Source organism: Sorex araneus, chromosome 3 (genome assembly GCF_027595985.1).
Source record: "Sorex araneus isolate mSorAra2 chromosome 3, mSorAra2.pri, whole genome shotgun sequence".
Lineage (NCBI taxonomy): Eukaryota > Metazoa > Chordata > Mammalia > Eulipotyphla > Soricidae > Sorex > Sorex araneus.
This window is the reverse complement of record NC_073304.1, coordinates 152,751,393-152,772,971: the sequence shown is the minus strand read 5'-3', so window position 1 is coordinate 152,772,971 and position 21,579 is coordinate 152,751,393. Positions and strand designations below refer to the sequence as shown.

The following is a 21,579-nucleotide window of genomic DNA, read 5'->3' as shown; positions in this document are numbered from 1 at the left end:
TGATTACGTTCCATATTTCAACACAAAACTCACTATTGTTGTGGGAATTATACCCCCAAACAAGATAACCCTATTAAGGAAGCATTTGATAATTAGTTTTCCATTAAAAGATTGTATGTTTTCAGGTTTTAGAAAAGGTCGCGCGGCCGCAGTAGCGGCCGCACAGTTCGGATGTGTCCCAGTCCCGAATCCCGGAGCCGTGTTAGTTGCTGCTCAGTGTCACCAGGGCTCCATCTGGAGAAGGTGTGCTGGCTGCACCTCCTCCTTCCGGCTCCCCGGTGTTGTTGGCCCCAATTCAGGTCCGGAGCATTTTCCGGGCCGCGTTGCTCACCAGAATGCCTCCCAATTTGTTATTTTTGGGCTGGGGGGCGGGGCGCGAACTTCCCCATGGTCTGAGTGGGCTCCATAAGCATTGCTAGAGACCATCAGTGCTGGGGCTTGACCCCAGGCCTCTGTGACTCTGGGTTCAGCTCCAGACCTCAGTGATCTCCCAGTCCCTTTAGCTGATTTTGGGTTTCCCCCCAGTTTTGGTGCAGACTTGACTGTGCTCAGGACTTACTGCTGGTTCTTTGCTTAGGCTTCACTCCTGGTGGTACTCAGAGGACCGTAGGTGGTACTGGGATCAAACCCAGTTCAACTGTGTGCAGGACAAGGGCCACTTTATGTTCATTTCCTTATTTATAGTCAGCTTAAGTGAAATAATAGAAAATTGAGTTTGATCCTTCTCCACAGGGCTAACCTGATGTTAATTTTTTTAAATTTAATTTAATTTTTATAAAGTTGTTCACAATAATTCATTGTATTGATAGTTAAACACTAATCCCACCACTGTGCACCTTCCCACCACCATAAGAGCAAAGTGTGTGAAGATTGTTGTGTTTCATCTTGGAGCCATGTAAGCCCTGTTGTAAGAAATTACAAGCATGTATGTTAAACCCAAACAAATGTGTGCTACTTTTGGTACATCAGCAGGCTAGAGTATGAAAAATCGCACAGCCACAACTGAGGCCGCGCGCTCCAGGAATTCTGAAATTTACAATATGATTATATAGCAGATTCACTCATGGGTAAGACGTATGCTGCTCTCTTCCAGGACCTTTATTTCAGAGTCTCTGGATCTTGGCTGTTGATGAGATTATATGGCACTGGGGGCAGTTTGTGGGTGTGATTGTCAAGCTACTGGAAAACTAGAGGGCTGGGAGGAGGAAGCCCAGTCTCACTCCAAGCGAGCTTGAAGATCTCAGTCATGGGTCCCGCATACCTGGGTTTTTCTGTAGGTTCCCTCATGGGGGAGGTTTGGCTGAGCCTGTGGACAGCAGCCTTGAGCATGGCAGTGGTTGAGTTCTGGAGTTTTCGGCTCCTGGGTTGCTGCTGGTGTGGGGAGGGAAACTCAACCTGCCCCACTCCAAGTAGCCCCAGAGAAGACAGTCTGGCACAGGGTCGGGAGGTCCTGGTGTTAAATTTTCTGCACCTGACCCATGCATCGACTGTGTTGTAATAATAATTCAGTGCTTTGTACCTTCTCATGTTCACTTCAAAACACATTTTGTTTGAGGGCCCACACCCCACAGTTCTCAGGACACTCTCCTGGCTCTGCTCTCAGATATCACTCCTGGTGGGACTTGGGGACGTGTATGGTGTCTGGGGTTAAATATAGGTCACTTGGGGCTGGAGCGATAGCACAGCGGGTAGGGCACTTGCCTTGTACTCGGCCAACCCGGGTTCGATTCCCAGCATCCCATGTGGTCCCCTAAGCATCACCGGGAGTAATTCCTGAGTGCAGAGCCAGGAGTAACCCCTGTGCATCGCCAGGTGTGACCCAAAAAGCAAAAAAAAAAAAAAAAAATCTAGGTCACTTGCATGAAAGACAAGTACCCTACTCATTGCACTATCTCTGTCTCTGGCCCTCAGAACAGTTTTTTTTTTTTTTTTAATAGTGTTGACAAGTGAGTTGAGAGTAAATCATTAAGAATAAGGATAACTTTTCTAAACTTGCAGAAATTGTGACTTTCACACTGTAATGAGTATGATAAAGGAATATTAGAGTGGAATTATACCATCTCACTCTTTTGTGACCCTTGATCTTGTCTCCCTTTTGGTTTATTCTGTCTGTAGGCTCAGCTTGAGAAGCTGCAGGCAGAAATCTCCCAGGCAGCTCGGAAAACAGGCATCCACACTTCCACCAGACTGGCTCTGATCGCCCCAAAGAAGGAGCTGAGGGAAGGGGACATCCCCGAAATCGAATGGTGGGACTCTTACATCATCCCGAATGGCTTTGACCTGTAAGTCTATCTGGTTTGGGGTGGGGGCAGCACCCAGTTGTCTCTGAGCTTACTCCTGCCTCTGTGCTCAGGGATCACTCCTGATGGTGCTGGTGAACCATATGCAGTGCCAAGGATGGAGTCCAGGGCTGTCATATAAGAAAAGTCTATTGCCCACTATTCTATCTCTCCAGCCCAAACTTTGGCTTTTATTTTGATAGGGAGAATGGGGGGGACACACCTGGCAGCGTTCAGGGCTTCTGGTGCTGCACTCAGAGATCACTCCTGGCAGGTCAAGGGAAACGTGGGGTGCAGGAGACTGAACGCTCTGTGCCATTTGCTGTACTGTCGCTCCAGACCCTGACCTTTTAAAAAATTAGAGTTTTATTTTGAGGTCTTATCCCAGCAGTGTTCATGGGACCTTGTACTGGGAATTGAACCCAGGACTCCCCTCCCACACACCAAGCATGTGCTCTAACCCTACTTACTGTCTCCACAGCCCGAGGCACTGACCACCACCAGACTAACCCTTGGAATCTCCTTACTATAGTGCCTGTGCTGCAGTGGCCCGGGGATCTCTGTGAGGGCTTCTGGATCTCCTGAGCTTCTCTTGGGAGCCTACCCCTCCCCCACTTACCAAAAAAATATATGGCACCAGAGATCTCACTAGCTCAGCAGTGGAGTACTTACATCCATGTGTACTCAAAACTCTTGGGTTTGATCCCTCAATACCACAGGAAACACAAAGAAGAAAATAAGACATGGGTCACATTTTTGGTTTGGGGTTAATACAGGAGAAAGGGACGCTTCCTTAAAGCAATCTTATACATTTCCTGCTTCTACTGACATATTATTTTGAGCATTCTTTAAAAAAAAAAAACACCTTATTAGGTGTTCCCTCAAACAGCTGGAGCTAGGAGTAGAAGCCAGTGCCCCGTACATGCCAGGCCTGCACTCTGCCTCTCGGTCGCATTCCTGCTGTTGCGGTACCGGGGTCCTGCCCAGTGCTTTTAGTGGTATCGGGGATCAAGCCCAGGCCGCTCATGTGCTTTCACGTGTGTTCTTTCACTTGAACCACATCCTGATTTATTGAAGCCAGCACAGTACAGTACAGTACAGTACAGTGGGTGGGATGTTTGCCTTGTTCACACATGATCCGGCTCTGCACCAAAACAAAAAAAAAACAGGTCTTGAGGAGGGGGTTAGGGAGAAGGGAGAGGAAGAGAGAGGAGAGAGGGACCACTCCTGGGCTGTATACAGGGATCACTTAATGGCTCTGTACTCGGGATCATTTCTTTTTTTTTTTTTTTTTTTATACAGAGATATTTATTGCTGTTTAATTACAATAGTGAGAATGTGGAGCAGACTAAATATTTGCAATTCTAAGAATGATGACATAATTTATGTGATATCTATAACTTGAAATAATATGAGCAATTGAAAATGACAATCTCGGGCTGGAGCCATAGCAGAGTGGGTAGGGCATTTGCCTTGCATGTGGCCAACCCGGGTTCAATCCCCAGCACCTCGTATAGTCTCCTGAGCACCTCCAGGAGTAATTCTTTTTTTTTTAATTTTTTATTGTGGAAAGTTACAAAGTTACAAAGTTTTCAGGTTTAAATCTCAGTTATACAATGCTCGAATACCCATCCCTTCACCAGTGCTCATATTCCACCACCAAGAATCCCAGTATAGCTCCACCCCGCCCCCTCACACCCCAAACACCCCCACGCCCCTAGCCCCCCCCACCCTAAGCCCCCCCCCCCGCCTGTGTAACTAATAAATTTCACTTTACTTTCACTTTGATTGCATACAATATTTCAACAAAACTCACTATTATTGTTTGGAGAGTCTCTCCCCTAAAGTCAGACCTGCTGAAAAGGAAGCATTAGGTAATTTGTTTTCCATTGCTGAGGATGAAGAAGTGTGAGGTCGAGTGACCACACTTAGCGGCCTCTCAGTTTTGGGTTTCTGTAATTTAGTATTTTAGTAACTAAGTCCAGAGAGATATCTGCCAGAAGTTGCATCGTTGCCAACTTGTACTTCTCACGGGATCATTTCTGACAGTGCTCTGGGATTGAATCAAGTCAGCCATGTGCAAGGCTTTGTTACTGTCTAGCCTTGGTATTTTTATTTCTTAAAGATCCCGTCCTAAAATACAGCCAAGAATTCTTAAAAAGAACGAGACAGTGAATGATGGGCAGAGAGTGTTTGCCTCTCTGCATTATCCTTCTAACGCAGGATTTCAGGACATTTTTTTTTTTTTTTTTTTTTTTTTTTTTTGCTTTTTGGGTCACACCCAGCAATGCACAGGGGTCACTCCTGGCTCATGCACTCAGGAATCACCCCTGGCAGTTCTCAGGGGACCATATGGGATGCTGGGATTTGAACCCGGGTCGGCCGCGTGCAAGGCAAACGCCCTACCCGCTGTGCTATCACTCCAGCCCCTCAGGACATTATTTTTTAGCCTCTGCCTGCCCTTCTTTGGTCAACCACTATCTTAGAGTCTTTCTTATAATGCAGGACTATAATGTCCTTCGAGGGTGTTGGGGTAGGAAAAGCCTTGAGGACTTTTCCAACATTATCGGCACCCAGTTTTCTCATCTTGAGAAGTATGTAATATAATGCGATATTATAGATATGGAAATATTGAAAAGGGCTAGACTCCATCATGAAAAGTCCGTTTATTTTTTCATTTGCAGTTTGGGGAGCTCATGAGCAATCTAAGGTACTTGGCCTTACTTACAGTTACATTAGCCGACCCTGGTTCAATCATGGCACCATTTTAGGGTTCCTGAGCATGTAGCCCAAACTCCACTCCTTATACAAAAATATTTGTACTCAAACATTTGATAATTTGGCTTATTTAGCAGCATATTTTGGTCCAAGTCAGAGTATGGTATTGATAGGAGGAAAAAATTTTTTTCCTTTTTTTTTTTTTTTTTTTTTTTGCTTTTTGGGTCACACCTGGCGATGCACAAGGGTCACTCCTGGCTCTGCACTCAGGAATTACCCCTGGCGGTGCTCAGGGGACCATATGGGATGCTGGGAATCAAACCCGGGTCTGCCGCGTGCAAGGCAAACGCCCTACCCGCTGTGCTATCACTCCAGCCCCGGAAAAAATTTTTTTGATACTCCTTTTCTTGAAATGATTTCTACCTATGTATCTTTTTTCCTTTTCCCTCCAATTATAGTAGAGAGGAAAAGCCCAAGAGAGAAGATTATTTTGGAATTACAAATCTTGTTGAACATCCAGCTCAACTTAACCCTCCAGGTAAGACACTAGAGAAGTATTGTCTGATGAACTTCTGTGCTAGAGGGAATGTTCTGTGTTTGTGGTGTGCTGAAACAGTAGTCGATATCCACATGGAACTATTGAACATTCAGAAATGTCTTACCGGTTCACAGTTATGACTGAGGTATTGAACTTCCACGTTCATTTGGATTAAAGAGCACAGAGAGCTGCTAGCCGCAACGTTGATGCAGTGCTTGAAGCACTGCTGAGAAAGATATTTAAGAAAAGTAAGAGGAGGAGGGCTGTTGCATTGAACATAGCCAACCTGGGTTTGATCCCTGACACCCTGTATGGCCCCCCAGCCCCACAGGAGTGATCCCTGAGTGCAGAGCCAGGAGTAAGTCCTGAGCATCTTGGAGTGTGACCCAAACAGGAAAAATTGATGAGCAGAACCTGGGATGTAGCTCAGCAGTAGAGCACAAACGTTGTTCTATCTAGCATATCAGACCCTGGGTTCAATACCTGGCACCCCAGAAAACCATTAATTAAACCTGTTTTTGTCAGGGCTAGAGAGTAAGTAGCTCTGGACTTGTGTCTGTCTCACCATGCTTCAGTTGATTAAAAGGTTCAGCTGCTTAAAGAACTAGAGCTCTGAAGATAAGAATGCTATTTTAGGGCCTGAGCACATGCTCTGCATATAAGTTTAATCCCCAGCACTTCATGGTCTGGCAAGCATCCCTAGGAATGACCCCAGTTCTGCCTTGTGTGAGCACCCCTCCCCCCAAAAAGCTTTTGTAAAAAATGTGTGAGTCTTGCTTAAAAAGACCCTTCATTTGGGGCCAGATCAATAGTAGAGTGGGGGGAAGGCATTTGCTTTGTATGAGGCTAACCCGGGTTTGATCCCCAGCAATCCCACATGGTCCCCTGAATTACTCAGGAGTAATTCCTGAGTGTAGAGCCAGGAGTAACCCTGAGTACAGCCCAGTGTGACCCCCCCCCCAAAAAAAAGCAACAACATGAGATGGTCAGATTTCTTCGTCAAAACCCTGAATAAACAATTTGAGGCTCTTCCTGTTCCTGGAATAAGCAGACATCATTGAGCTACATGCGCACATGACAGGGACAAATAAAGATGTTACTGATGCCTGCCCGAGCTAATCGAAGATCAACGGGATGACAAGTGGCAAGTGATACAAGTCAAGGGGCCAGAGTGATAGTATAGCACTTTAGCACTGTCATCCTGTTGTTCATCAGTTTACTTGAGCGGGTACCGTAATGTCTCCATTTTGAGACTTGTTACTATTTTTGGCATATCAAATATGCCACAGGTAGCTTGCCAGGCTCTGCCATGCGGGCAGGATATTCTCGGTAGCTTTCCAGGCTCTCCCAGAGGGATGGAGGAATCAAACCCAGGTTAGCCGCATACAAGGCAAATGCCCTATCTGCTGTGCTATCACTCAGCCAGATTGATAGTATATAGCAAAAAATAGTATCAGGGTTGGAGAGATAGTACAGTGGGTAGGGCATTTGCCTTAATACGTAGCTGGGCCCTTTTCAATCCCCAGCATCCCATATGGTCCTCCCCCAGCACTGCCAGGAGTAATTCTTGAGTGCAGAGCCAGGAGTAAACCTGAGCATCCCCAGGTGTGACCAGAAAAGCCACCCCCCCTTTCCCCAAAAAAAGACCCTTTAAATAATCCAGGAGCTTTCCTGACCTTTTCTCTCTCTCTTTTTTTTTTTTTTTTGCTTTGGGTTATACCAGTCAATACTCAGGGCTTACTCTTGATTATATATAGCTAACCTGGGTACTGTACTCTGTCCACATTCCCTGTTTTCTTTTCCCCTCCCTTTTACTTTTCTTAAATATTTTCTGATTAAGCAACATGTTAATGAAAGAATATAACCTGTAGTCTAAAAGTAAAACAGCCAAAGATTTTTTGTTTTGGGACCTTACCCACCAATGTTGAAGGCTTACTCCTGGATCTGCACTCAGGGATCACTCCTGGCAGTACTCAGGGGACTATATGGGATGCCAGGACCAAACCCGGGTCATTTGTGTGCAAGGCAAACGCCCTACCTGCTGTACTGTCGCTCCAGCCCAAAAGCTGGATAGTCTTTCAAATGATTGATAGTCACCCAAGTTATTTAATAAAATTGTCAAAATTGCCGTTATTGAAATAATGCTTTGATTCATTCCTTTCTCTCCTTGACAAGTCGACAGTGACACACCAGTTACTCTGGGAGTCTATCTTACCAAGAAGGAACAAAAGAAACTTCGGAGACAAACAAGGAGGGAAGCTCAGAAGGAGCTACAAGAAAAAGTCAGGCTGGGCCTGATGCCCCCTCCAGAGCCCAAAGGTGTGTATATGCTGTGGCCAAGCAGTCCTGGGGACTCGGTGATGTCATGGCGATTTCACTCCTGGGGAAATTCAGCATCTCTAGATGGGGATTCTTTTCTGCTTCTGTGAATCATTCTTGGGTATTTGTGGATTTTGCTTTTCTTTCCTATATTTTGGGTTGATGTTCTGTTTTGGTGTGGTGGGGTAGGTGGGGTAAGGGCCACACCTAATATTGCTCAGGGCTTACTCCTGGATCTGTGCTCTGGGGTCACTCCTGATAGGGCTTAAGGGACTGTATGTGGTGCCAGGGATCAAACTCTGGTCAGATACATGCAAGACAAAGCACTGTACCTGCTGTGCTATATCACTCCAGCTCCTGATGTTCTTACTAAGTTCAACATGTAGGTCATAATGGTCATTTAGAGCTTTTGGGGCCAGGGACTGAGGGGAGGGCTAAAGTGCTTCCTCTGCATGCAGCTTACCCCAGTTTAGTTCCAACACTGTGTATGGACTCCTGAGTCCCACCAGGAGTGATCCCTGAGCACAGAGTAAGCATGCTGGGTACCCCAAAACAAACTAAAAGAGAAGGAAGCTTCTGCGGGGTTTGCAGTGAAGACTTAGCAGCAGAAGAGCAGCTTACATCTGGGGTAGCACATGATCTGCCGGATACTGCCAGGTGTGACCCAAAAACCAAGCATAAGGATTGGGGTGCTCGAGTCCACCCAGAAGATGTTTGGGGACTATGTCTTGCCAAAGATCAAATCTGGGTCTCCTGTATGTAAAACATGTAATTTAGCTCATTAAATATCTCTCTGGCCTTTAAAACTTACTTTCAGTTATTATTAACTACATAACACTGATGTTCCTTGAAGACTAATGGTCTTAAAATACATGAAGCTAGTAGTTATTTTGTTCAGATTTGTTATGTATGTAATTCTTAGCATTCAAAAAGTAAAACTAGTTTTTTAAAAAACTTAACTGCCACTTGGTATTATTATTATTTTTTTAATTTTTATTTTTATTTATTTATTTTTTGCTTTTTGGGTCACACCCAGCAATGCACAGGAATTACCCCTGGCAGTGCTTGGGGGACCATATGGGATGCCGGGGATCGAACCTGGGTCGGCCGCGTGCAAGGCAAACGCCCTACCCGCTGTGCTATCGCTCCGGCCCCAACCACTTGGTATTATTTTGAATCAGCACTGTTATATAAAGGATCTTTAAAGACTATGTTATAATCAATTGAAAACTACAAAGAAATGAAGTTCTGTTCATTTTTTTTTTTTTTTGCTTTTTGGGTCACACCTGGCGATGCACAGGGGTTACTCCTGGCTCTGCACTCAGGAATTACCCCTGGCCATGCTCAGGGGACCATATGGGATGCTGGGATTTGAACCTGGGTCGGCCGCGTGCAAGGCAAACGCCCTACCCGCTGTGCTATCTCTCCAGCCCCTCTGTTCATTTTTTTAAAAAAAAAAATGTAAGTCCATACTGTTTAAATTGTGGTCTTTTCTTTTGGTTTTGGTTTTTGGGTCACACCAGTGATTCTCAGGGGGTTTTCCTGGCTCTGTGCTTGGGGATCAGTCCTGGTGATGCTCAGGTGACCATCGGGGTTGCCAAGGATGGGCCCCAGGTCAGGCATAAGCAAGGCAAGTACCCTACCTGCTGTGCTGTCAATCTAGCTCCTAAATTGTGTAATTTTCTTTCTACAAAAATGCTAAAAGTTGATTGGTTAGCTTCCCCCCCACACACACCCAGCAGTCACAGGGGTTATTAACCTGGCTCTACACTCAGGAATTACTTCTAGTGGTGCTTGGGGACCATACGAAATGATGGGAATCGAACTTGGGTCGGCCGCATGCAAGGCAAATGCCCTACCCACTGTGCTATCGCTTCAGCCCCTGGATTAGCTTTTTGAGGTAGGAGTTCTTCCATGGAGGAAGTCAGTTTTAAACAAAGTTTTGAAATAGGTCAGCAATACAGGTTGGTAATAAAAGTGAGTAGTGTGGGGCTGGAGCTATAGTACAGCGGGTAGGGCATTTACCCTGCACGCGGCCAACTTGGGTTCGATTCCCAGCATCCCATATGGTCCCCCGAGCACCACCAGGAGTAATTCCTGAGTGCATAAGCTAGGAGAAACCCCTATGCATCACCACGTGTGACCCAAAAAGCAAAAAAAAAAAAGTGAGTAGTGTGCCATGTGGAACAATGTCTAAGACCAGTTTTCATCCTCTTCATTGCAGTAAGAATTTCGAATCTGATGAGAGTATTAGGAACAGAAGCTGTTCAAGACCCCACGAAGGTAGAAGCCCATGTCAGAGCACAGATGGCAAAAAGACAGAAGTAAGTGCTATGGGGCGGGATGGGTGGAACCAAGGGCAAGTACCTTCCCGACTCTGGTGGGGGCCCCATCATTGGCGCGAGGGGAGAGTCCTCTGTTGCTCTGTCTCTCCCTCAGCCCTGCCTCTGAGCTTCAATGCCTTTCTCACTTGTGGATGTCCTTCCTGTCACGACAGAGCGCATGAAGAGGCTAATGCTGCCCGGAAGCTTACAGCGGAACAGAGAAAGGTCAAGAAAATTAAAAAGCTTAAAGAAGACATTTCACAGGGGGTGCACATATCTGTGTATAGGTAGGTGTCCACCCTGGGCTGGCCTGTTCCAAGTGCTTGAGACAGACGTTACAGTCTTTCTAGAAGCACACCTGACGCTGGCCCTGCTCTCTGGCAGCAAGCCTCATAGGAACCAGAAGCCAGTAAATCTCTCTGCAGTGCTGTGGATTGCAGATCCATTCAGGGCCAGGGAGAGCACTTTATGGACTTAGCGCATTCTTTGCAGCAGGAGCCCCAGATTCGGTTGCCAGCACCACATATGTCCTCCAAATATATACAGTTGGGAGTGAACCCCCTCCAAAACTAAAGATTTACTTATTTATCTTTGGATGAGGATCAGACCCAAGGTCTCACACATGTGAAGTATATATGTGACCACTGAGCCATAGCACTTGCCCTGAAATTTATTTTCTTAGTGAACTAATACTGATGCTAAAGGGGGTGAAGAAAGAAACAGCTGTCCAGGCCAAGGTGTTGATTAGATTTCAGTCCTTTGTGAAGAGTAAAATAGCCTCTGCCAATCTAGGGAAGCATTAAAATTTTCTTAGCCGTAGTAATTAATATTTTGATATATTGGTAGTAATCCTTTAATACCACTCCAAAATGCACTTATATGGTACAAATATTTCTTACCTTTCTATTGATATCTTTCTCCTGCCCTTTTACATGAAGTATGTATCTTCTGTTTTTAAAATTCACTCATAATCAGTAATTTAACATAGTGGTAATTACAAAAGTAGTGCTGTTTTGGGGGCTGGAGCAATAGTACAGCGGGTAGGGCTGTTTGCCTTGCACGCGGCCGACCCGGGTTCAAATCCCAGCATCCCATATGGTCCTCTGAGCACCACCAGGGATGATTCCTTAGTGCAGAGGCAGGCGTAACCCCTGTGCATTGCCAGGTATGAACCAAAAAGAAAAAGAAAAAAAAAGTAGTGCTGTTTTTTGTTTGGGGGCCACACCGGGCAGTGCGCAGGGATCACTCCTGACAGGACTGGGGAATCATATGGGGTACCAGGCTTCAAGCCTGGGTCAGCCTCATGCAAGGCAAACCCCCTACCGCCGTACTCTCCCTGGGATCCCTAATTTGTTGTTGTTGTTGTTGTTGTTTAAATCTGATAATGCAGAAAGGCACTTACCCGAAAAGTCTCTTTTCTGGTCTTGATGTATTAGAACCACTTGTTAAAAACAGGCTGTTGCTGCTTACAATCCTTCATGTATCCTTCTGATATCCTAAATATAGAACATGACTGCATTATTAGCAACTCAAGGCAAAGAGTTGTTTGGTATTTATGTTGTCAAAAACAACTAGCTTATCAATGTTTCTGAGTGACTTTACCTCTTTCATTGTTAGAGTATCATTTTACATGGTACTTGTAGTAATAAGGTGTGTGGTGCTTTACTTTGGAGAAGTATTAGGTGCTGGAAATACTTCTAGAATCATCAACCCTCCCTTTTAAACATTAGTATATTTACTTCCATCAGCGGCCTTTGTTTTTAGAGAGAAAATCACTTTGGATCCTAAACTTTCCCTTCTCCAGAGTTCGAAATTTGAGCAACCCAGCCAAGAAGTTCAAGATTGAGGCCAATGCTGGGCAGCTGTACCTGACGGGGGTAGTGGTACTGCACAAGGATGTCAACGTGGTGGTAGTGGAAGGGGGTGAGTCCGGAAAACAGGGGCGACTATCCCGAGGCAGCGCTGGGCCTTGACGTGAAAGAGCAGCGTGGTGGGAAGAAGAACAAGATTCTGTTTCAGAGCCACACGGGCATGGTAGCTGGGGCTCTTTTTCTGTCTGTATTGGGGTAGAAGAACCTAAGATGTGGTTCCTGGGGTGGATTGCTTCAGTAACCACATTAATGTCTGAACATTCAGTGAGCTCAGAGGATCTTTATATCATCATCTTCCACAGCACTGGCAAAATTCTCCTTCTCTGTTTCTAGGCCCCAAAGCCCAGAAGAAATTTAAGCGTCTTATGCTGCATCGGATAAAGTGGGATGAACAGACCTCTAACACAAAGGGAGATGGTGAATGGGGCGAGAGGGAATATGGGGGCGGTGGGAATGCTGCTTTGCCTCTCTTCTCTCAGGCACTCTTGCCAGTCAATACTAGGTAATGTTTAGAGATTTGGAAAGATACAATCAAGACTACGAGCATGCTAGTCATTTATATAGAAATTATTGTAGTCCATATTCTGGACAGTAGTTACTCTGCTTAAGGCCTTTCAGCTGGTTCCATGTCTGTTCCAGAACCAGATACTAGATATATGAGTGTGGTTAATTTGGACATTCACTCAGCCAGCGATGCACTTAATGTGTGCATTGATTTGTTTAAAAGTTTCTTAGGTTAGAAATTCTGCTTTGGGGCTAGGGATATGGTTCATTTGCAGGATGCATGCATGTACACTAGAGCCTAGAAGTTTTTCAACACTATAGGAAAAACTGAAACTAACCAACTCTGGGGTTGGAGCAATAGTACAGCAGGGTGGCCAACCTGAATTCGATCCCAGGTACCACATATGGTCACTTGAGTACTGCTAGGAGTGATCCCTGAGGAAAGAGCCAAGAGTAATCCTGAGCAGTGTTAGGTGTTTCCGCCCCCTCTCCCTCCCCCCCCCCCAAAAAGGGGAAAAAACCCAATAACTCTTGATTTGTTACAAAAATGTGATTTTTAAAAATTATTTTACCCAACTTTACCCAGTAATGCTCATAGCTTACTCCTGACTGTGCTCAGAAATCACTCTTGGTGCCCCTGGCACTATACGCAGTATCAGGGACTGAACTAGGGCTGGCTAGCTATATGCACAGCAACCCCTGAACTATTTATTAGCCCCTACCCAGCTACCCAGTTTGTCTTATGTTGTCTATCTATCTATCTATATATATATTTTTTTTTTCCAAGTCACAGTCAAATACTGATTAAACCACCATCCCTTCACCAGTGCACCCGTTCCACCACCAAGAACCCTAATACACCCCCCTCCCACCCCACCCCCCATCTAAGTAGCTAATGATATTCCCATTATTCTCTATATATATTGAGTACATTTCATATTTCCATACAGAACTCACTATTATTGATTGGAAATTTTCCCCAACAATCAGGCCTGCCAAATAGGCATCATCTAATAATTTCTCTTCATTGGTAAGAGTGAAGACTTTGAGTCCTCGCGGCCGCTATCACGGCCGCGCGGTTTTGGGTTTCTAATATTTTAGCTCAGTTCACAGTCAAAATGGATGGTTGCAAGAATCCGCTCTGGTGCCAAAATGGGTTAGGAGACCTCAGGATCACAGTCAATAGGCGCGGGGCTCTGCTTCTCGTGCCGCGGCTCTCGGTTCATCTCTGGGCGGAAGGCGCGCCGGGAACACCCCCCCTCCCAGGATCACCTACAGGCTACGTCACTAAAGAAAGTCCTACCTCCTGGTGGAGGGGTCTTAAAGGGTGGCTCTCACCACGTGGCTGCTGCCGCTGCCGCCATTTTTGCTCAGAAAAATGGGGTGGAGAGGGGAAAAAAATCCCTCCCCGGGCTGCACAAGGTTGTAGCTCAGTTCACAGTCAAAATGCATGGCTCACGCATCCGCTCTGGTGCCAAAATGGGTTAGGAGACCTCAGGATCACAGTCAATAGGCGCGGGGGCTCTGCTTCTCGTGCCGCGGCTCTCGGTTCATCTCCTATATATATATTTTTAAGTTTTCCTGGCTGTGATTTTTTCCACCAATATTCTTTCCTCCTTTTTTTTTTTTTTTTTCTTTTTGGGTCACATCCAGCAATGCACAGGGATCACTCCTGGCTCTGCACTCAGGAATTACCCCTAGCGGTGCTCAGGGAACCATATGGGATGCTGGGAATCGAGCCCAGGTTGACCGAATGCAAGGCCAGCGCCCTACCCGCTGTACTATTGCTCCAGCCCCTAGTCTTTCCTCCTTTGAAGGACCTGAATCACTAGTGAACATCTGCAATGTCTATGTGTGTTTGTGATTTTTTTCTAATTTTGGCTTTTTATCCTTAAATAAAGCAATTTTTTTTCCTAAGTCCACTCTTGGTAGTGCTTAGGAGCTGCCGGGGGGTGCTGAGGTTGGGGAGGGTGGTGGTGTTAATAAATTTCCAGGGCTCAAACCTACAAGCCTACGATTCTACACATCCAGAGCACGTGCCCTACTACTTGAGCCTTATCCCCAGTCCCCAAGTACTTTTTGTATCTTCAAGACACTTTTTTTAATAATTGACCAGTATGATTCGGGGGGTGCTCAGTGCTATTCCCTGTCTCAGTGCTCAGGGATCACTCCTGTCATGCTCAGGGGACTATTTGGGATGCTAACTATTGAACTAAGATTGGCCACATGCAGAGCCAACACTCCTCACTGTGCTCTCTCCAGCCCCTGACCAGCACCTGATTTGCAAGTTTTTCTAAGATATCTTCATTTCCTCTGTTTACCACATTCATCCATGACTCTAGAGAAGTTTCTTGATTTGACATCAAAATACTGACTCTCAAAGGACATAGAGCAAATTTTTATTAGAGACTTCTTTTATTTAATTCCTGTTCTGTTTGGCACTATATGATGTATATGAGGTGCTAAAGGAATGTTTGGAATTATTTTCAGCTTTAGTCTAGTTTGGGAAAAAAGGAGAACCAGCTGCCATTGATCCTAGCACATGGGAAAGGGCGGCACTATCTTAAGGATCTGGGTAGCCGTGGCTGTCTTTACACCTAGATTTTATTCTGTACTCTTAAGTCTAGAGCAAGATTGAGCTATGTTTTCTTCTCCAGATGATGAAGAATCTGATGAGGAAGCTGTGAAGAAAACCAACAAATGTGTGCTAGTCTGGGAGGTAAGTGATCTTTTATAATTTTTTTGTTTGTTTTTGTTTGGGGCCATACCCAGCGATGCTCAGGGGTTGCTCCTGGCTCTGCATTCAGGAACTAGTCCTGGCCACCGCCAGAGGTGCTCAGAGGACCATATGGGATGCCCGGGATTGAACCCGGGTGAGCCGTGTGCAAGACAAATACCCTATCCTCTGTACTATATATCCAGTCCCTAGGAGGTAAGTGTTCTTGTGGGAGAAAACTGTCTGTTCTAGGTCTTAGTGGTGGTTTGTTTGGGCACCACAGCCAGATGTGCCATGGGACTGGGGCTGGAGAGATAGTACAGCTGGTAGGCACTTACCTTGCACATAGCTGACCTGGGTTCAATCCCAGCACCCCATATGAGTTCCCCGAGCCCAGCCAGCAGTAATTCTGGAGTGAGCCCTGAGCATCAGTGGGTGTGAGCCCCAGTTCCCTGCAAAAACTAAAATAGTGCTGTGTGTTTGTCGGTAATTTTGTGTCTGGGGGACCATGTGGTACCCAGAGATCAAAGCCACACCTTTAGCCTACAGAGCATTTCTCCAGTCATTTGGACATCTGGCACCGTGGTCCATTCCTAATCGTTTATAATAGCAAGTTTTGTCTGTTTGCTTTGGGGACATATCCACCTGAGCTCAGATTTATTCCTAACTCTGTTCTCAGGTATTACTCAGGGCGGCTCGGGGAACCATATGTTATGCTGGGGATTGAACCTGGGTCAGTTATGTGCAAGGCAAATGCCCTATCCGCTGTACTACCTCTCCAGCCCAGTTTTTAATCTTTTTTACACCTTCAGACCAGCATCAATTGAAAACCACTGGTTTATAGTATTCAAATGCAACAATGGAATGGTAAAACTATGATGAATTCCGTAAGTAGTTTGTATTTTCTTCTTGGAATTGTTAAATGTTTGCCAGCTGAGTCTTCTGATTACATTTTTAGTTACATCAGAATACATATATAATTATGCCATCTGGGAAGAGTATGTAAAGCTGGTCATAAGACTATAGATTCTCAAATGAATTTGAGAATCATGAATGTGAGACTTGCAAAGAGGGAAATGAATTGTGAGATTTTGGAGGGGAGTATAATGAAAGATATACCAGTTTTAGAAATAATATTTAGGGACCAGAGAGAGTACAGGAGGTAGCATTTGGCTGATTCTGGTTCAGTCTCCAACACCCACATATGGTCCTCTGAGACCTTCCAGGAGTGATCCCTGAGCACCCTCAGGTGTGGCCCCAAGATCAGAATAAAATAAAACATGGACTTTATTTTCCCATCACAGTGTCAATTTTTTAGGCTTTAGATTATTACATTAATAGTGCTTTGTTAAATGTGATTAAATCATTGGTTAAATAGGAGCATTTTGGAGAGGGGGTTGCATGGCATCTGGGAGTGCTCAGGGCCTACCTGTGACTGTGCTCTGGGTCGCTCCCAGAGTTTCAGAAGGGACCATAGAAGATGCTGGAATTGAAGAGATTGAGTCTTGGTTGGCTGCATGCAGGGAAAGGGAAAGCATCTGAACCTCTTTCCCTTTTCTCTGGCCTTTAAGTAGGATCTTTTTATTTAAAAAGTTAAAGTTGTGGGGCTAGAGCAATAGTACAGTGGGTAGGGTGTTTGCCTTGCACACGGCAGACTCGGGTTCAATCCCTGGCACCACATAATGTCATCAGACCCCAACAAGAGTGATCCCTAAGTACAGAGCCAGGAGTCAGCCCTGAGCATTGTTGGCTGTTCCCCAAAAACAAAAAGAAAAAAAAGTTAGAGGGTTATTGGTGTTTCCTGTTTGTTTGGTTGGGGGTTTGGGGGTCTTGGATTCGGGTCACACCCAGGAATACTCAGGGATCACTCCTGGCTCTGTATTCAGGGATCACTCTGGCAGAGTCTGATGACCATATGGGGAACCAGATGGGCTATATGCAAAAGCAAGTGTGTTCAAACCTTTACTATCTCTCCAGACTAATAGTCTTTTTTCTTTTTCTTTGTTTTTCTTTTTGGGTCACACCCGGCGATGCATAGGGGTTACTGCTGGCTCTGCACTCAGGAATTACTCCTGGCGGTGTTGGGGGACCATATGGGATTCTGGGAATCGAACCCGGGTCAGCCGCATGCAAGGCAAACGCCCTACCCACTGTGCTATCACTCCAGCCCCAACTAAAAGTCTTATAAGTAAATTTTTATTGAGGTTCATTGGTTTATAATCTGTAAATTTCAGGTATACAACGTTGTAATTCAACGTATTTTTATGCACTACTGCAGACTTCACTACCAAAAGTCTAGTTTTTATCCTCCATCAAATAATTGGGCCTCTCTATGTGTTTCACCTACATTGGTGGTCAATTCTGTCATCCTCGGCCCAGCACATTCCTCTAAAGTGTCTGAGAGTGAACCCCAACTACCCAGAACCTAGAAGCATTGTCAGGTACGGCCCAAACTCTCCCTCCCCGAAACCCCACAGGCTAGTCTAGGCTCTGTACACCAGATCCCTAGGTTTGATCTCTAGTCTGCATCACTCTTCTTCAAGCCTAAGACAGCCCAGGAGAGCTGCCAAGCACCGGGCATGGGTTCCCAAAAAATATACGAGAAATACACTATTACAAAGGAAATGAGGACTTTGTAATACCAATTCTTTGTTTAGAGTAGCATTTTCTGGGTAGGGTGCTTACCTTGCACTTGGCGACCTGGGTTTAATTCTTGGCACCCCATATGGTCCCTCGAGCAATTCCAGGGGTGATATAGAGCCAGGAATAAGCCCTGAGTACCACTGATGTGCCCCTTCCCCGTAAATTGCACTTTTGAAATTGTTTCCTGATTGCTTGATCCTTTGGAGCCCTAGTGGTAGGACAGCAAGGAAGGCACTTGCTTTTGACACAGCTGCCCCAGGTTCAGTCCCTGGCACTACATATGGTCCCCTGAGCACAGAGTCAGGAATAAACCCTCTACCGCTGGGTTTGGCCCAGGCCCCTACCCCCGTAAATAAAAAGACCCTTCTCTTCGTAATTGCTACTTTATCCCAAGCTCCTCCAATTTATGCATACAAAATACATCATACAACTTCTTTATCTCATAGGGTCCCCCGACATATTTGCTATCCTTCCACAGTACCTTTCATTCATATGAGAGGCCTTAGGAATTAATCTTGTATTAAGTTCCTACACAAACCAGGTTCTGCTCCAGTCTCCTCATTGGGATCTGACCCCTGAGCGCCACCTGCAGCAACACATGGCAATAAGAATCTGGTTCTGAGGCTGGAGTCATAGCACAGCGGGTAGGGTGTTTGCCTTGCATGCTGCTGACCCGGGTTCAATCCCCAGCATCCCATATGGTCCCCTGAGCACCGCCAGGAATAATTCCTGAGTGCAGAGCCAGGAGTAACCCCTGAGCATCGCCAGGTGTGACCCAAAAACAAACAAAAAAAACAATCTGGCTCTGTCCAGCCCCTTGGAGGATTAAGGCTTAGTAGTCCCCAGCTGGTATTCCAGGGGTCACTCCATATGGTGTTTGGGGAACCACTCTGGCAAAGCCAGAACTCCTGCATGCAAGTATGGGCTCCAGCCTGGCCAGTGCTTTCAGGTGCAGTATCCTTTTAACTACTTAAAACTTCAGGCTAAAATCTTTTTTTTTTCCTTGCTTTGTTTTGTTTTGGGGTCACACCTGGCTTTGCTTAGGGGTTACTCCTAGATCTGCATTCAGAAATCATTCCTGGGGGTGCTTAGAGACCATATAAGGATGCCAGGGATTGAACCCAGATCCGCCATCTGTAAAGTAAACTGTCTTTGAGCCTAGCCAGGACTATGGCTGAGACCTCCCCAGATTTATTCTTCAATCCAAGCCTCTCAGAGCTTAGATTTGCTCATCTTTCAGCCAAAAAAAAAAAAAGAGAGAGAGGCCGGAAACATTTATGTATCTGCATTTAGTAAAATACCAGAATATTCAAGGGAGGTGAAGAAGGCTAGAATTGATTTTGTCGTTACACATTATTACACAAGGTTTACCTATTTTTTTTTTTTTAATATGTTTGAGGGGCAATACTGGGCAGTGTTTAGGGTTTACACTTGGCCTTGAGCTCAGGGATTCCTCCTGATGGGGCTCTGGGGACCTCCATATCTGGTGCCAGGGATTAAACCAAGGTTGGCAGCATTTAAGGCACGTGCCTTACCCATTATACTATCACTCCAGCCCTATTTTGGGTTACACCCAGAGTGCTCGGTGGTTACTCCTGGCTCTGCACTAAGGAATCACTCCTGGTGGTGCACAGGGAACCATATGGGATGCCGGGGATTGAACCCAGGTCGGCAGCATGCAGGGCAAACACTCTACCCGCTGTGCTATGGCTCCAGCCGCAGAATCAGATTCTTATTGCCATGTGTTGCCAAGACTGGGGATCGAACCCAGGTCTTGCAAGTGCCCTCCCTGCTGTGTTCTTACTCTGGCCCTGCTAGCCTTATTTGTGTGGTGGTTTTTAGATCCATATTCAGTCCCCAGCATCACATACGGTCCTTTGAGCCTAGCCAGGAGTAAAGCTGATCATCACTGGATGTGACTCAGGAACTAAGAAAATAGTAGTATAGCTGGGCCAGGCAGGTGGCTCAAGGGACTTGTGTATATCCTCTGCATGTGGGGGAGACCTGGGCTGTTCCCCACACAATATGGTCCCCGAAGCACTGTCGGGAGAAAGCAGCTTCTGTTCTAGGAGCAGGCCCTAGCATCACTGGGTAGCAAAACAAAAATACAGCTGATATAAATGAGAAAGGTCAGTATTTTTTATTACAGTTTGTCTCCTTCCCAGGGTACAGCCAAAGACCGGAGCTTTGGGGAGATGAAATTCAAACAGTGCCCAACAGAGAACATGGCTCGGGAGCATTTCAAAAAGCACGGGGCAGAGCACTACTGGGACCTGGCTCTAAGCGAGTCCGTGCTGGAGTCCACCGACTGACACTGCTGCAGCCCTGCCTTCTTGCCCCCTGACTTTCTTTGTCTTCTTCCTCCTCTCTGCCCAGCCCCTCTCCATTGTGTCTGAGCTCAGAACTGTGCCGGCGATCCTGGGACTCAAGGGGACATCTGTTCCTCCCCCGGTCAGCCTGGTGCTACCCTTTCCCCATATGTGCATATGATTAAAGAGTTATTTTTAAATGTGGCATGGTCATTCACACATTCTGAGTGGTTGGAGCTGGGCCTTCAGGTGATCGTCATTACAGTAGTCCCTGAGAGGAAAATGCCATTGGTGTTTATATATAAATGGATGTATGGATGTGTGTTTTGACATGTAAGGGACACATATGACCTCAGCTTGGAGTGGAGTGAAAGACTTCTTGAAACAGATTAAGGAAAGTGTCAGTATAAGGATCCATCTCTCTTAACCTTAAGTAGACCCATGAGGTGGGCAGATTGTCTTTCCTCTGGACTGAAGTTGGAAAAAAATCAGTAGTGGGGAGGGTGCTTGCCTTTGCATGTAGCCAACCATGTTCAATCCCTGATAATCCATACAGCACTACCAGGAGTGATTCCTGTGAGAGAGCCAGGAGACCTGAGTACTGTTTGATGTGGCCCAATGCCCCTCACTCTCCCCGCACCCCCCAAAAAAATCAATTTCTCAAAACTGGTGTATACATGATAATATACTATCTGCTGAAGTAGGCACGGAGAGTCCAAGAAGATCACAGTCACTTGTTTTGTTGTTGTTGTTTTTGCTTTTTGGGTCACACCTGGCTCTGCACTCAGGAATTACCCCTGGTGGTACACAGGGGACCATATGGGATGCTGGGAATCGAACCTGGGTTGGCAAACGCCCTACCCACTGTGCTATTGCTCCAGCCCCTGTTATAGTCACTTGTAAGTGAAAAAGGATTTGGGAATTTAGTTCATTTTGTCTCACCCTTTATAGCAATAGGTTTTCCTCCACTTAAGAATGGTTAGATTTTAGTTTCAGCATTTATTGTTGCTAGCTTTGGGTCCACTGGAATCCCCAACTCCTAAGTACTTGGACCCTTCATTTCATATAGGCCATTAAAACTCACTTCCTGCGAATTGGAGCTTAGCAGTGTTGTGGAGAATGGGTACTTCACCAAAAGCTCCAATGTTTTTGTTAAATGAAGCCGCCTTTGGGGGCCAGAGAGTACAGCAGGTACAGCACTACCCTTGCAGGGAGGCAACCCAGGTTCAATACCTGGCTCCTCATGGCCCCTGAGGCCTCCCAGAAGTAACCCCTGAGCACAGCCAGGTAGTGCCCCCCAAACTAAAGTATCCTTATGGGTGGTAGAGACAATGCAGAGATGAAAGCACTTGTTGGAT

The 21,579-nt window shown here is 45.9% G+C and overlaps 1 protein-coding gene across 5 annotated transcripts in view; it reads left to right on the top strand.

The window, feature by feature from the left end:
* PRPF3 (pre-mRNA processing factor 3) overlaps nt 1–20,425 on the top strand; it is a 31,402-nt gene extending 10,977 nt beyond the window's left edge. For 3 of the 5 annotated variants that reach the window (XM_055132563.1, XM_055132564.1, XM_055132567.1), the window contains 9 exons: nt 2,116–2,282; nt 5,456–5,535; nt 7,711–7,854; nt 10,079–10,178; nt 10,352–10,465; nt 11,983–12,101; nt 12,383–12,466; nt 15,211–15,272; nt 20,078–20,425. In XM_055132563.1, the coding sequence (XP_054988538.1) occupies nt 2,116–2,282; nt 5,456–5,535; nt 7,711–7,854; nt 10,079–10,178; nt 10,352–10,465; nt 11,983–12,101; nt 12,383–12,466; nt 15,211–15,272; nt 20,078–20,224 (1,017 nt within the window). In that variant the 3' untranslated portion in view covers nt 20,225–20,425. Of the gene's footprint in view, nt 1–2,115; nt 2,283–5,455; nt 5,536–7,710; nt 7,855–10,078; nt 10,179–10,351; nt 10,466–11,982; nt 12,102–12,382; nt 12,467–15,210; nt 15,273–16,081; nt 16,157–20,077 lie in introns of all 5 variants that reach the window. The other 2 variants (XR_008629305.1, XM_055132565.1) reach the window with 2 other exon arrangements.
* Nucleotides 20,426–21,579: the final 1,154 nt, after the last annotated feature.